The sequence below is a fragment of the Canis lupus genome, chromosome 11 (assembly GCF_048164855.1).
Source record: "Canis lupus baileyi chromosome 11, mCanLup2.hap1, whole genome shotgun sequence".
Lineage (NCBI taxonomy): Eukaryota > Metazoa > Chordata > Mammalia > Carnivora > Canidae > Canis > Canis lupus.
The window spans coordinates 54,892,142-54,907,205 of NC_132848.1; the positions used below are offsets into that span (position 1 = coordinate 54,892,142).

The 15,064-nt window shown below is 36.7% G+C and overlaps 1 protein-coding gene and 1 long non-coding RNA gene across 28 annotated transcripts in view; one reads left to right on the plus strand and one right to left on the minus strand.

The window, feature by feature from the left end:
- NRXN1 (neurexin 1) overlaps positions 1-15,064 on the minus strand; it is a 1,115,374-nt gene that overhangs the window by 608,209 nt on the left and 492,101 nt on the right. For 16 of the 24 annotated variants that reach the window (XM_072768323.1, XM_072768320.1, XM_072768315.1 and 13 more), the window contains 3 exons: positions 12,290-12,673; positions 5,560-5,763; positions 2,940-2,966 (listed from right to left, as the gene is read on the minus strand). In XM_072768323.1, coding sequence (XP_072624424.1) covers positions 2,940-2,966; positions 5,560-5,763; positions 12,290-12,673 — 615 coding nt within the window. The remainder of the gene's footprint in view (positions 1-2,939; positions 2,967-5,559; positions 5,764-12,289; positions 12,674-15,064) is intronic. The other 8 variants (XM_072768313.1, XM_072768327.1, XM_072768324.1 and 5 more) reach the window with 1 other exon arrangement.
- LOC140600220 (uncharacterized) overlaps positions 3,363-15,064 on the plus strand; it is an 87,066-nt gene continuing 75,364 nt past the window's right edge. For all 4 annotated transcript variants that reach the window (XR_012003438.1, XR_012003436.1, XR_012003437.1 and 1 more), the window contains exons 1-2: positions 3,363-3,463; positions 3,962-4,086. This is a non-coding gene — a long non-coding RNA (uncharacterized lncRNA). The remainder of the gene's footprint in view (positions 3,464-3,961; positions 4,087-15,064) is intronic.

Genomic DNA, 15,064 nt, shown 5'->3' on the forward strand with positions numbered 1-15,064 from the left:
AACTTTTGATTTTTAAATGAAAACAGGCTCTCTTTCCATTTAAAGATTCTTGACAGCTTTTCCTACGAGGGGGGAAAATGATGGCAGCAAAGAACCTGCCAGAGATGGTCTCTGGGATTCAAATCTGCCCTTTCTCCAAAGAACCTGAACAAAAGGGTGTGCCCTGACCTGTCCACCAAAGACTGTATTGCTGCATCTAAACTACTGATCTAGAAATGGCTGATAAAGAAATGCACCTGTCATCTCATATAATCTCATGCATCTGAATATATGCAGCTAGATCTTCTTTCCTCTTTACCTACTATCCTTCAAGGGACAAGATGAAATAGTCTGGTACCATATATATTTTCTTTTTCTTATCAAGTAATATCTGCTGTATGCTGGAGTGGGGGTGGGAGGGGTGAAGAAGGATGGAGCCACCAAAGGAAACAGCAGAACAATTCTGAGTAAGTGTAGAGAAGTTTAAAAATGTTTCCATCCAACCTTAATAATTTAGAGTTTAATATTAATTCTCAATGTAAGATAATTCTTTATGTTATAGTTGTATATTTTCCTTGGAAATTTACTTAAAGTTATCACACGAGGTATGTTTTATTAATTTCATAATACAGTTAATATCTTAGGTATAATTTTTAGAGATGGTAGTAGATGATGGATGGCTGTGATTTAATAAATGTACATTCATCTCGACTTAAAGTTCACAGTGGATAATGTAATAAATCAGTATCTCAAACTACAAGTTATACTGAGATACAGATATTATAATTTATATTTTTATAGGGTAGGAAATGCACTCTGCTTATTTAATCACTGAGTTAGATTTGCATTATTTGATATGTAAATTCCTCCTTCTTCTAAAGTTGAGTAATAATAGCCTGAATTCTTGATGGAACGTGGGGTTCTTGCCACATCTGCCCACTATTCCCCAAATAAAAGAAAATGAAAGTGTTACCTGCTCATCGAATGTTCTTTCCAGTGACTGCTGTCAAGTTAAGGCATTTGCAGTCCTGTCCGAGGTGTGCACTGAAAGCTCACAATCGTTCATTTAATTCAAGTAATTTACATGTAACACATACTCCTTAAAAAGGGAAAAAAATCACTAACCATCAAAAACCTTTGTCCTCAAAGGTTTTATTCTGTGGAATATCCAGAGGAAAAAAAAAAAAACACTGTGCTTAATGTTAGAATCTTGTAATATAAGCCAAATGAAGAGAACTGTCTAACAAGGGTAATTAGACTATAAATACATATTTTTAAAAAATCATCTGTATAGCTAGAAAACACATAATCACACTCGATTTTGTTAATTCCCATACTAGAATTCCAAATACTGGAGTTTAAATAGTTACATTTTTTTAATTTAAAAATCCATGCTCTATTGTATGCTTAATATAAATAAACAAGAGTACATAAGACAGGAGGCTAGAAAGGAATATTTTAATCACATTATTTTCTAAGACTTAAGATGTATCAAGAACATCTATAACTATATTAAGGCACAAATGTAGCTTTGGAAAAGTATTTTGTGATTGCCGCTTTGCCTGGATCAGTGCCCCAGAGCTGAAAGCAAATTGGGCCATGGTGTGAGACTGGCAAAAGTTGTGCTCCTTGTCAGGAAGTGTGGAATGGGGTCTGAGAGGAAATGATGAAAATGTGAAAAAGTCATTTGTGTGAGAGCTTTGAGAGATTATCTCAGGAACTGTTTTGTTTGAAATGTTGTTTAATGCCTTGTATGATAGATTATCAATTTAACTTTTCATAGGTCATGATTCAGTCACCTTTTTATGGCTATGATTGAAAAAGATTCACATTTATATTACTTTAAAATGAATATTAAAATGCTTGAAGACAAATTTGAGTTATAAGAAGCATGGTGTTCAAAATAGTATGCATTTCATTAGATAAAGCTCATTGCTTTGTACATTTAAGACCACCATTTTGTTCCTCAAAGGATGACATTGCATTTGCAAACACAGCAATGGTTTTGGGAGTAGACTTCATCAACTCACATTCAGCACATTCCAAGGATATAGAAAATGTTTGTTCTCACTGACTATAACAATGAGAGATTAGAATCTTGTTAGAACCATTTTATTTAAATAGCTAACAACTTTGGTATCATTGGAGGAGATTCCTTAATGTGGTCAGCAAAACTGGAAAGGAAAAAAAAAACCTAAACATTTATGTTAAGAAATAAAATAAATTTACTCTTAAGGTAATGCTACAACTCAAAATAAAATCACAGTCCTCATAGCCTTACAGGTTCTCTAGTCTATAGTTAAATAAAACTCAGTCCATGCATCTTTTCTGACTCATCATTTGGCATGCATATCACAGATTTGAAGGGGTTTGATTATTTTTGCAGATATGTGATGAGGATGTAAAAATTCATCATATCAATACTCTTAATGAACAGGAAAAAACTTAGACAAGTAATTTTCTTTATACACACATATATATAATGTTGAAAAATAAATTTTTCTAAGTTGAATTTAGAAGAATTTAATAGTAGCTCTCAAAATGAAAGGAATCCAATTTTTCCCTATATTTTGAGTTAAGAGATAAAAACAGAAAGTGAAGGAAATACAACCCACAACATTTTTTTCCTAATTTGGTGAAGAAGAGAGCCACTAGAGTCCAAGAATCAAGCAAAACACAAATGTCACTTGCCTTATTCACAGGTCTATAGAGGCATGTGCACCGTCTGCTGTAAAATATTTGCCATCCCTTTTCCCACCTCGACGTAGGAACCACAGCAGAAAAGTCTTCAGCTGGACTGATTTCAAAATGAATTTTTACAACCCAGATGATGGACTGGTATACTTCAAAAGTGAATTCATGAGTTTTATAAACGTCTTTCTCCTGCTCTCATTTTGTTCTGGACTAGCTTACATCATAATGGAGGAATAACATTTTAAGAATTTTGAATAGGCACTTACTGGAATTACAGTTAATCCTGATACAATCTAGATGGGGAAGAATAGATGAAAAATGAAAATTTATCCTTCAAGGTAATAGCTGCAGACATCCAATAAAATCACAGTCCACCCTTCCGGGGACAGACACATGCAAATATGGCCACTCCATATCATTTATTCTTTACAGACTTCTAGAACCCAGATTCATTGTTATAGAACTGTACATTGGAAACAACAATAGAAGGTTTTTCTTTTTTCTTTTTTTCTTTTTTTTTTAATGGCCAATTCAAACAAAGCTACATGGTGACAAATCTAAGTGAAATAAAGAGTTGTTAACTGTCAAAGATGTTTGGCTTAGACTGGCTGCGACTTTCTCCCCATCTGTGAAAGAACATATCATTGTTTTTGGCATAATTAAAAAGTGCTCCGTCACAATGGGGTACAGTGCAAGCCCAGCTAGGCTCAGACATCTTGGACCTTCAAAGTCTAATATCCCACAAAGGCCAAAGGACTCTTGAGAATTGTGGTGGTCAAATGGAGAAAAGGTTGCAACTATTCTAATCTCACCCTAATGTATTTTATTTCTGTTATTATTATCATTTGCTTAGGCAAAAAAAAAAAAAAAGGTAACGGCCAAATATTGGCTGGATTCTATGCCTTGCATTAATTGGAGGAAGGAAGAAACAATTGTGTTTTCCTTCAGAAGCCTCCAGTGGCTAAGGAGTAGTGTCATTCTTCAGAGCACCCACGCCTGTGTCTCTCTCTTAGGAGCTAACAGTGTTATCTCTATGTAGTAAATGTCATGGTTAACACTGGTATTGACTTTCCTTTTCTTCCACTTGCTTCTTATATACACGCAGATCCTCTACGAACAGAATGCCTGATCTGAATAACACAGACTGTGATTATAAGGGTTATCTTTAAAGGACTGCTGTGGGATGTCTTATGGTTGTGTATAGATAAATACTCGTTGGTTTTAGTTGTGATATTTAATGCCTTTGGGGAACATGAAAAATATAAACCTAGATTCTGTTTCCATATAGCTGAGTTTGTCATGTGTCGTCAACCGCATCAGAAAAGTGGTTGCAAACAGCCAAGGACCAGCACCTACACAGCTCTTTCCACAGAATGCTTTGCTGTTGGAAAATTTCCAGGAGTTTCCACTTTGGTGAGCAGCCCCTTCATTGCAATTAGGCAATTCCCTTTGATTTGTTGTAGTAACCTCTCATTGTCACTAGAGGGAACTCTAACAGAACAGTAAATGACCGTGCAGCGTGTCCTTCAGTGATCTTTAAAAAACACCCTTATTAATTTAACTAATATTAATTGAATGTAATTGTATGCAATAAGCTATCCCTGAAATAATCTTATATTTTATGAGCTACCATTCTGCCCAGCACAATTTGAAAATGTAGGTAGAGTTTCCACAAATGCTTTACCTCATCACGTTTTACTACTCTTTTTGTAAACCTATGTTTCAGATTTTATTTTTCTTTCTCCATTTATTTATTTGTGTGTGTGTGTGTGTGTGTGTGCGTGTGTGTGTTTAGCACTTTCAGGAAATACAGTAAAACCTCATTAATTTGTACTCCTCTTGGAGCTAATGATAATAATGAAACTTCTTGGGCAGAATATTTATAATTCTTGAGAGAATCTTCAGAGATTGCCTGAGAAAAATTAAACAAACAGGTTGTGAGAAGATCAACTTCAGGAGGAAAACTGAATTGCGGTACATCACTGTACAATGATGGTGCAACTTGTATTAGAAACAACATCCTAATTGCCGATAATTCTTATCCACCCATTAAAATCAGCCTGGTAGGACCTTTCCTTCATAAGCCTTTCTAGCTATCAATTTATGTTTTTGAATGTAATTGAAAACAAAGCTGGGTAGTTTTTTTTAAGTCTACAATTCAGACTCTTTCTTAATTCAGCCTAGCCTTCCCCCATATTTCATACAGCTTATTGAGGTTTTACTGTAGTCACTCTTCCCTAATGCTACAATTAAGCAGGAAAGCATTATTTCTCTGTAGAAGAGCCTGTGTTTTAGTGTTCTCATGGCTGTTTGCTACGGGCCGCAGTCTTTGGGCATTGAAGGGTTGTGGATTGCTGTTTGATAGCAAAATATCACCACACAGTATTTCCAAACAGAAAAGATGGGGTACCACAAAGGTGACTAGTCAAAGGAGAAGCCCAGGGAGCAGAGTAAAAGCAACTCTCGATCTACATCACAAAGTAGAAATTTGATATTCGTGCATATGTCATCTAAGTAAAACTAGATGGATTTTTATTTATCTGAAAGGGTATCCTCTATAGCAAATCCGAATATTAGTAAATATAACAATGGAAATTATTTGAGGCCTCTTCAAGCCTAACAATTTATACTTTCAAATTAACCTCACTGATATATATGGCTTCCCTTTTAAGAATCCTCAGTGGTAGAAATCACAAAATGGTAAATTATGTCAAAATGAAACAATAAGAAGATGCCCCCAAAACCTAAATTAATTTAAATGATGAAAATGAGACCATTAAGTGTTTTAACTTTCCATGGCAAAACAAGCTACTCGATAAATGTTTGCAGGCAAAACTGAACAAAAAGTGCAAAATATTAGTTTTATGGGGGAAGGCGAGTTGTTACCTAGATTGACCGTCAGTTTCACACGGCCTGCATCCAGCTCCAGGCGGAGGGTGTCTGCGGAATCTCTAGAGGTGGTTGCCATGAGAATGCCATATGCACGCTGGGATCGGAACCGTAAGGACACATCCTCCGCCTCTGTATGCATCACCACTGGGAGCTGGATTTTCATAAACATGCTCCCATCGTAGCTCAGAACCGTGGCCTCTACAGATGGGAAATGAAGATAAAAGTTCTCGGTCAGTTTGGTGCCTTTATACTTTGAAAAGGAAAAGTGTGACCTATTAACAGCTTCCAGGTAGAACACAACTTTACACACACAACTCATCTTCCCCAGAAATGAGCAATTTTTTTTTTTTTTTTTTAAGCCTGAAAGAGAAGTCAAAGTGAAGAACTTCTGTGAAGTATCTGCTAAAGTACAGACACAGAGATGGTGCTACTTCCTTTTTGGTCACATAGCCTTTCATCTAATAGCATTAATCATGCTGGATTATTGATGTTTATGTATATGTCTCCCTTCCCAAAGGCAGAGATCATATTCATTTGTGTGTAGACGCAATATGAACCCGGTATGAAGCACTATCAGTTACTTAATGCACGTATATATGTGGCTAGGCCACTGACTAGCTCTGCGAAATCTGCCTTAGCTCCAAATCTTTCAGCAACAAAAATGAGGAGGTAATAGTAGAGTTTGTTTAAGGCCTTTGCCTACCCTAAAAGTCGGTGATTCTAAGAGAAGTGGCTATCATTATGTCCTTCCATAATTTCTGCCTTAATAGGATCAAAAACAGAAAAAGAAATGACTTAAGCGTAGAAGAAAGGTCCATGTTTTACCAAAAGTATTCAAAAAGAGAAGAAAAAATAGTATGTCCAAACAACAGGTGATGCTCCTTCTGAGTCACTTTGTTTAACAACGTAATTAATTTTTTACAAAGTCGCAAACTGAAACTTTATTTTAAGCTTTATTTACAGGTAAAGGGTAACTGAGAACATCTTCTGTAAGCACTACCCTGGCATTCTAAAACTATTAAGCTTTCACCAAGAAGTCAATAATTATGTACTTTGGTAATACTGAATAAGCATGGGGGTGGGTCTGCTTGTGTGGGTGTGTGCTACTGAACTAAAGTGGACTGCTTTAAGACAGCAGTTGCTTAATACTGTGTTAAACACATAAAGAGGAGGACAGCAGAAACGGTTGATCACAAACTGCTTTAAGGAAGAATACCTTTAATGTTAAACACCATATGGTGTTGGAACATTGCAAAACAAGTATGAGTAATTCTGCTTTCTCATTGGTTCTGACAACTCAGAATACTGTTTAATAAAAGAAAAACTACCTGGAATTAAAGTAAACTAGGAAATTCTCATTATCTTGGCTATTTACATGGCACAATGATTATTAGCTTCACTGATACAGCTGCTTATTATTAGGACTGGAGTTGTGGTTTGGCAAGTTTGTCTTTCAAAAAGTCAAGAGAGTCTAAAGCTGCTTCTGATAGATTTTGTTAGTTGTTGTCATCTTGGGACTGAATGCACATCCAGAACCGATAAAGAATGGAGATTCCTTCCCTTCTTGGTGCTCTTCTCTTCTGCCTACCTCTTGACTTAAAGGATCTTGGTCAACTCCCCCTAATATTTATTAACAGCCCTGACTTCTCTCCTGAGCTTCTTCATCCACTGCCCACTAAACATTTCCAATTTGAATACTTTAGGCACCCTCCACGTGAACCAACTCAACATGCTCCTTCACCAATGTTCTCTATCTTAGTAAATGGCATAACCCATCGTTTAGAACTTAGCTTTTCTGATTTTTCTCTTAACTTCTCTGTGATGCCCAATCTATGTTCAAGTCTACAAGTCTTGTAGTCTCTAATTCCAATCCATTTCCTGAATTAATCGCTTCTTACCCTACTGCTAAAGTATCTCTGACTCTGCTCCCAACTGCTGAGCCACTCAGGCATCCCTCTTATTTGTTTCTATACTGTTATCTCCTTCACCCTTTAGAATATAAGTGTTGTGAGGGCAGAGGTTAGGCTCTCCTATACAGCAGCAGCTGAGTGCCCTTTCCTGAAAAGGGCCAGGCACACAGGAGAGCCTCAGTAAGTACTTAATTGAATTAATGATTGCATTCGATACAGAAGATATATGAAAGAGCTTATTTAGGTTGGATATCAAGCTCACATAAATGCTCACTAAAGTTTTTACTCTTGAAATAAGTCAATCAGGGAAGGACAAACATTATATGGTCTTATTCTTTTGGGGAATATAAATAATAGTAAAAGGGAATAGAAGGGAAGGGAGAAGAAATGGGTAGGAAATATCAGAAACGGAGACAGAACATGAAGTTTCCTAACTCTGGGAAATGAACTAGGGGTGGTGGAAGGGGAGGAGGGCGGGGGGTGGGGGTGAACGGGTGACAGGCACTGAGTGGGGCACTTGACGGGATGAGCACTGGGTGTTATTCTGTATGTTGGCAAATTGAACACCAATAAAAAATAAATTTATTATTAAAAAATAAAGTTTTTACTCTGCCTATTTTAAGTGGAATCTAATTTTGGTAATTTATGTGAACAAAATATTTGCTGAAGTCTACTTTGAAGGACATACTGTGGCATAGACAACAGACTAGGAAACAGGTCCATTTATTAAATACAAGTCCTGTGGCTAGGCGCTCACCTGACTCTGAGAAAATAAAATACTATTCTTTAAAATATAGTGGTTCTATTATACCACATATTTTTGTTATTAGATAAGAAGTATCATAAAAGAAAAGCTAGTAGTAGTTTACTTAAAAAAATAATTAAGGGGTGCCAGGGTGGCTCAGTCAGTTAAGCATCTGGCTCTTGATTTGGGCTCAGGTCATGATCTCAGGGTTGTGTGACAGAGCCCCACGTTGGGTTCCAAAGTCAGCTGGGAGTCTGCTCGAGATTCTCTTTCTCTCTGTCTTTCTCTGCCTCTCCTGTACCCTATACACACACTCTCTCAAATAAATACATTAATTAATTAATTAATTAATTAAAAATAATTAAAACATGATTGTAAAACTACGACAAACTCTGGAAAAAACGTGCTTCTTGTACAAGCTTAAAGGAAATTTCATCTTTACTATTCTTTGCTTAAACTATAGCCAATTATTGTCCTTATCTATAGAGCAACAGAAACCTAAATAAACGTTTAAGAGTCATTATCAATTGCTCAGTTCTTTGGTATCACATTGATAAAAGAATTAAAATGTTGTTAGTCTTCTTCTATGTATTTAGTCTGTAAGTCTAGTGTGTATTATTCAATAACCACACTTTGAAAAATGATTTTATAATCTTCTATAAAATGCAACTTAATTTGATTAAAAACTAAGTAGGGGGGGAACATCCTTTCAGAAACATAGATGACTGACAGCGGATCATAAACATAGTATGAAATACATTTCAAAGTAGAAAAATAATCAGGATCATTAGCCTGTAACATTATCCAGTGAATGTTGAATGAAATAACACAGTAAAGTAATAAAACTTGAGTACATTTTAAATAATTCTCAATGTGAAAATAACTTCTTGATAAACGATAAATGAACACCTAAATGATTCCTCATAATTAGAGTTAATGTTTAATTAGACAAGAAATGGAAAGTGCACATGGCTGGAGTCTAGAGTTGCCAAATAAATGGTAAACAACATTCTGACATTTGAAGGTTATGCTATTTGGCAGCATCCTTTCGCATTAGTAAAAGTATTTTACCACTTAGAACACAAAAGAGCACTTTAAAAGGCTAATTCCCATACAATACTTCCCAGAGGGGGAGAAAAGTTTGAGCTTTGTTTCCTGCATCTCCTTCCCTCTTGTCGTTAAGTTTGATAAATTTGCTTCTCTGTATTACTCCTTCTTGCCGTCTAAAGTGTTCACCTGTGCTCAGTTTTGCCGAAAGGCAGTCACATATTGTGCGCAACGATGAAAATCAGACAGGGAGCCAAATTATATTGCTCTGACATCTGTCCCTCCATCTGTTAGAGTTTTAACAAACAAGTATAAAGCAGACCTCTGATTACAACATATACACATAACCAAGAATAATTTCTATATGGCCAAGTCTCCACAAATCCTCAGCTTTATTAAAAATAAAGTGGGAGGGAAAATGCTAAATTTAATTTATATTCAATTGAACATTATTTCTATATTACTCTTCTTTATGGGATCAATACACATAAAATACTGTTTTCCTAGTTGCTGAAGTCAGCAAATATTGTTCTTTCTTACAAATTCCTTAGCTTACTTAATGCAGAATAAAAATTTCCTATAGTAATATGATTGTGATATCATTCCCCATGCTGCATTACCCAAGGGCTTGACCACTCTTTTTAATTACTTTGAATAATAATATTTATAAATTATCAATTATTGCTCAATAATAGTAAGAAAGAGACTATTACTACCTTTATTTATTTATTTTTAATTTTAAAAGTTGTCAATCAACTCTTATGTGATTAACAGCCTAATGTGATCAGAGCTTATCTGGAGACAAACCACAGTCAAAGCTCTTTCTTTTGAATTGGAAACCCCAAGGGTTGAGCACAGTGTTGTGTTGATTGAACTAGGGCATAGCTAGGAACTGGACAGAAGCCAAATTCTGTGGTATTGAGCATGACAAGCATCCCACATCACCACTGTTCTCAGGAGATACCATAATGTGAGCAAGAAAATTAATTCTGAAAAACAAAGACTTCTAACAATATGCTGGGTAGTCAGGAAACAAAAATCACACAAAAATGACCATTTTTTCCTCAACACACAACCAACCTAGAGACAAAGAAATCTGCAGAAATTTCTAGCCACCTGTCAGATAAAAATGTATGCTGAATCCGAGTGATGAAGCTTGCTATTAAATTCTCATTTGCAAATCTACATATGCTTGCCACCCCTCCTTCTAATTATTGCAAAATATAAATATTCCCTTTCCCTCATTCTGGCTTAGGAAGCTTGACAATTTCTATTTTTACTTCTGCCATATGTAGTAGCAGGATATTGCCACAGGGTGGTACACCGCGCATATTTAACTGAAGGCTTTTGAAATCTGCGTGACAGTTCGGTTATATCCTGTTCTAGCTTCACGTAAGCAGGAGGTGTCAGGATAATTGGCAGCTCTCTGAGTGACTAAAAGGAAAACAAAGGCTTAAATCATACAGGTTTGCTAATCCCACATTATGACTAACTTGTAATATATTTACAAGCCTTTTTGGTGGTCATTGTTTGGCTCCCTTTGGCAGTTTCTAAAGACCAAACTACAGAAACAAACTGAAGTTAGAAGGGGAAATGAGAAGAGGGAATCCATAGAGAATATACAGCGTACAAGTGAAGCTACACAGAAATAGCTAACCTCTAACAACAATTCATAGGAACTGCAATTTGGTACTAGGAGAAGGAATGAATCTATGTGATGAAGATACTTACCCATCTGTTGTCCTGTCTACCTCTGTAGAGCACAGAACAGTGATAGTATTTTGGTAGGTAATATAAGATCACGATTAGATTATTAAATTATTGCTATAGTTTTTGTATTGATTAATGTTAATAACAGAATTGATAAGCTGATGAACCTCTTTCTTAAGATAAAGAACCAAAGTCACATTTCAACTTCAGATTCTAAGAAAATTGCTATTTTTGTTCTCTAGAAAGCTTAGACGAATTAAACTATATCAGATTGAAAGGGGGAAAGAAGACTAAATGTGCATGGTTTAAACAAGACCTGCCTGGTGCTTTCAGGCTAAGTGTCTAACACAGCGAAGTCATTTGGAGCATGAGAGGTCAATGGAGCAACTCATCGGCAGTTTTCCATATTGATTTTTTTTTGTTCCATTGTTGAAAATGAGTGGCAACGGGTATTGTGACTAAAGCATTTATTTGAAATTGTTAGGTAGATGGGAGGACTTTGTTTCTGTGCTGTTCCCCCTTTCCTCTGCGACAAACGGTGGGAGCTACCACTCTTCGTTCTTCCTCTAATCCTCATTCTTCTCCTTCTAATGGGACAGGAAAAGAAAAAAGAATGTGGCTTTGCTTCCTACTAGATAAGAAAAGGAAGCACCTGCTCAGAAATTCAGCAGACACACCAGAACTTAATACTATATAGGTAAATACGTCTTCTGTAATCACTTAGGTCCTAGGCAAAGGTGTCTTTGAAATTAGGGTGTGTACTTCTGAAAATGTTGGTGTAAATTAGATGATTGGAAGTCACCTTACTTTCTAAATTTCAAACTTGGATAAGTTGAGGGAAGTGAAATGAGCAGGTTAACTGAACTCTCAAGCCACACCGTTAGAGAATTTGCAACTTAACAGCCTAGCTGGTCTCGCGTGCTCTTCTTCTGGCCATAGATCTTAGCACTGGAGGCTACACATATCCCTAATTCATACCTTCTTTACTTTGTAGTGTCCCGAAATTAAAAACTGGGCAAAACAGACAGCTGTTGTTGTCAATTATACATCTTAAGATCATAGTCTAGAGGATGCATAAGACTCAAATATTTATTCCTGCAATATACTTAAAAGTCTATGTCTCCCAGAATCAGCCCCTCTGAAAATCACTTAGGACACATCAGTAGTACGTCATGTGTGGCTGCTTGGCTCGCAGGGAGTTTACCTCAGCAGAGGATACATTGTGCTTCCATGGCCAGTTTAAGGTCTAAGGTCAACATTTAATACACTTTTCGTCTCAGGGGAGTCAGCTGCTTGGTTTTTGGAATCCTACCTCTCTCGCAGGACCTGCCAAGGTAGCCTGTTCCGGAACAATCACAGACATATCTGTTCCACCCATCCCTGCACATGCCATTGTTTTTGCAAGGGTTGCTAAGGCATGGTTTTGCTGTTTCCCTTGAGCAGGAGGGCTTCACTCCAGCAGTACTTTGAATTTCAGCCATTTGCCGGATATCTTTGCTCTGGCCGTCGATGAACAAATCTCTAATGCAGCCCACGTAGCCGTAGTTGAGCAGAGCAGTCCACACCTCAGTGGGGAAGACGAGGCCGGCCTTATTTTCTGGCAAGCCCCCCAGGTACAGCTCATCATCCAGGTCCAGAATCTCGCTCTCACCAGGCGCAGTGTAGGGTGTGCGCAGTGTGTTGACAGAAATGGTACCTGTTGCAGAGACAAGAGAACACATGGGTCTTTACCAAGTGCAACATGTTCTAAAAATCACCCTTTCTCTCTCTCATCTGCCTAAGGGTACACTCCTTGAGAGCAGACAGTTCTGATTATTCTTTCTGTTCCTCGTGTGGCTTATCCTTCCCAGGGGGAATGAAAACCAAAGTGTATGGCCAATAAAGAGTGTTTGTCAGCCTTTAACAGTTTAGTAAAGAAAAGAAAAACGATTTAAAAAAGAAGGAAAGAAAGTTCTCTTTCTTCCTATATATTCTCAGCGTTCTATATCACTCTCCAACAGTTCAGTCAAGAAAGAAAGAAGGAGAAGTTGACATTATACACTATCCTTTGGAATAAAGTCAGATTCACATCGGTAAATGCTCATTTTTAAAGCTGATATGCATCTGCAAACTAAAAAAAAAAAAAAGTTGCATGCACCTACCTTTAACTGTCTTGATTGCTTTTAATGAACACAATAGTTTGACAGAACATGTATGTCAAAGCTTGGCTTCACCACTCTTAGCTCTATCAAACTATTGATAAACCCTATGGTCTTGGTTTACTCATCCATAATATGGATATAATAATATGACATACCTCTTACAGTTACTCTAAGTGTTAAATAAAATGATATTAATAAAGTATCTGGTTTGTAATAAGCACTGCATAAATATTGTATATCATGATTCATCACAAGAACCGAATAAAAAAATTAAATTAGAAATTTAAAATCCCTACTAGTTACTCATCTAAATTGACAGGTTTTCCCTCCCTCACTTCAAATGTAAGAAGAGAATAATTCTATTAATTTACAAATATACAGGAACCTGGATGTAAGCATAAGATGAAGAGGTAGACATTCACATAGGATTAACTGAGAATCACAGAAAAAAGTATTTGTGGGATCTATTAAATGAAAAAAGAAATGAAAGACAAAAGACACTTTTTGATTAAATTTTCTGTCATGTACCACCAGATTACTCAAAATTCCACCAATGTTCTATATCCAGAAGGATATCTATAAAAATGAAACTATGTTACCTGGAAAGGACACCACACTATACATGACCAGACTGTCCCAGATTTACTTTTCAGGTCTAGAGCAGAAAGCAGAAGAGGCCAAGTACTAAGAGAGAAAAGTAGGTTAGAAATGTCTGGTGCCATGCTCGCTGCTGACATAGAGCCTCAGGAATTTGGGGGTGCAGACGTAGAAGAGAAGCCAGGAGACAGAAGATGAGGTATGGAGATAAGGACAGAAAGGGAGAGTCTAGTGTGGGGAGAGGATGGGTAGGAAGATGCATTTTGGCTGTTTCGCAGAATACCTAAGATCCATCCCCTAGCGAAAATACAGCCTATGATGAATGTGAAACATGCATCCAACTAAGGATGCAGGGCTGCTGGCCTCTGCACAGTCCCTAGGAGCATTCCAAATCCCAGCAGAAGGGGTCTCAATACAGGCAATGTAATGGGATCTGTCCTTGTGCGAGAGAAGGCCATGGAAACCACGCAGAGACTGCACAGGCAGCCAAGTCATGAAGAGGATATTTGTCTCTCTAGACTTTCACAGAAAGAAATGGAAAAAGCTCCCAGAGGAGAAACACTCAAAGGCATTGCTATTTTGGCCTTCCAAAGAGGGGAGCATAACAGGGATTTCGGAGGGAGGCAGCAAAAAGGCAAAAGGACAATGTATTCATTTTTACAGTTCACATTTGTGCAAGTGTTTAAGAAGAAAAGTCATTGAGGAACATATAGGTACCATAAAATCCTACTTAGAAAAAATATGAAAAAATATAATTTGGGGGAAATGAAATATATAATTTTGAGAGAGAATGGTGTCATTTTTCTTCCTAATAGAATTTCATTACATGCATTTTTAACTGTCCCAAATGCCTTAAGAAGTGAGTTAAAAGATGATCCCTATCTTCTGCAGCAGCTAATGGATGTTAGAAAATGATGAGAAAGAGTATTAATGACAAAAGAAAAGGTGGACATTTATATGTATATGTGTGTGTGTATATATATGTAACTATTAATGTATGTAATGTATATAATGTATAATGTATATTGTGTGTGTGTGTGTATATATATATACTATTATATGTATTTTAAACAAAAAGTTGTATGGAATGAACCGAGTGATTTCTGTTTTTAAGAGAAAAGGAAAATGAGTGCCACTCCCTGCTTTCTAATTAGTTCAAAAAGGCTTCTCAGAAACGAATGTATAATATTGAAAGACAACCATTAGGAGACACAGAGCTAGGGAACAGTGACAAAGTTTTACAAGGGTTAAAAAATTTGTATTTTTCCCATCTGCCTTGTTACTCGTGGAACAAGCCTGATTCAGCCCAGGAGGAAAAACACTTGGCAAACACGTGGCGTTAGAAGTCT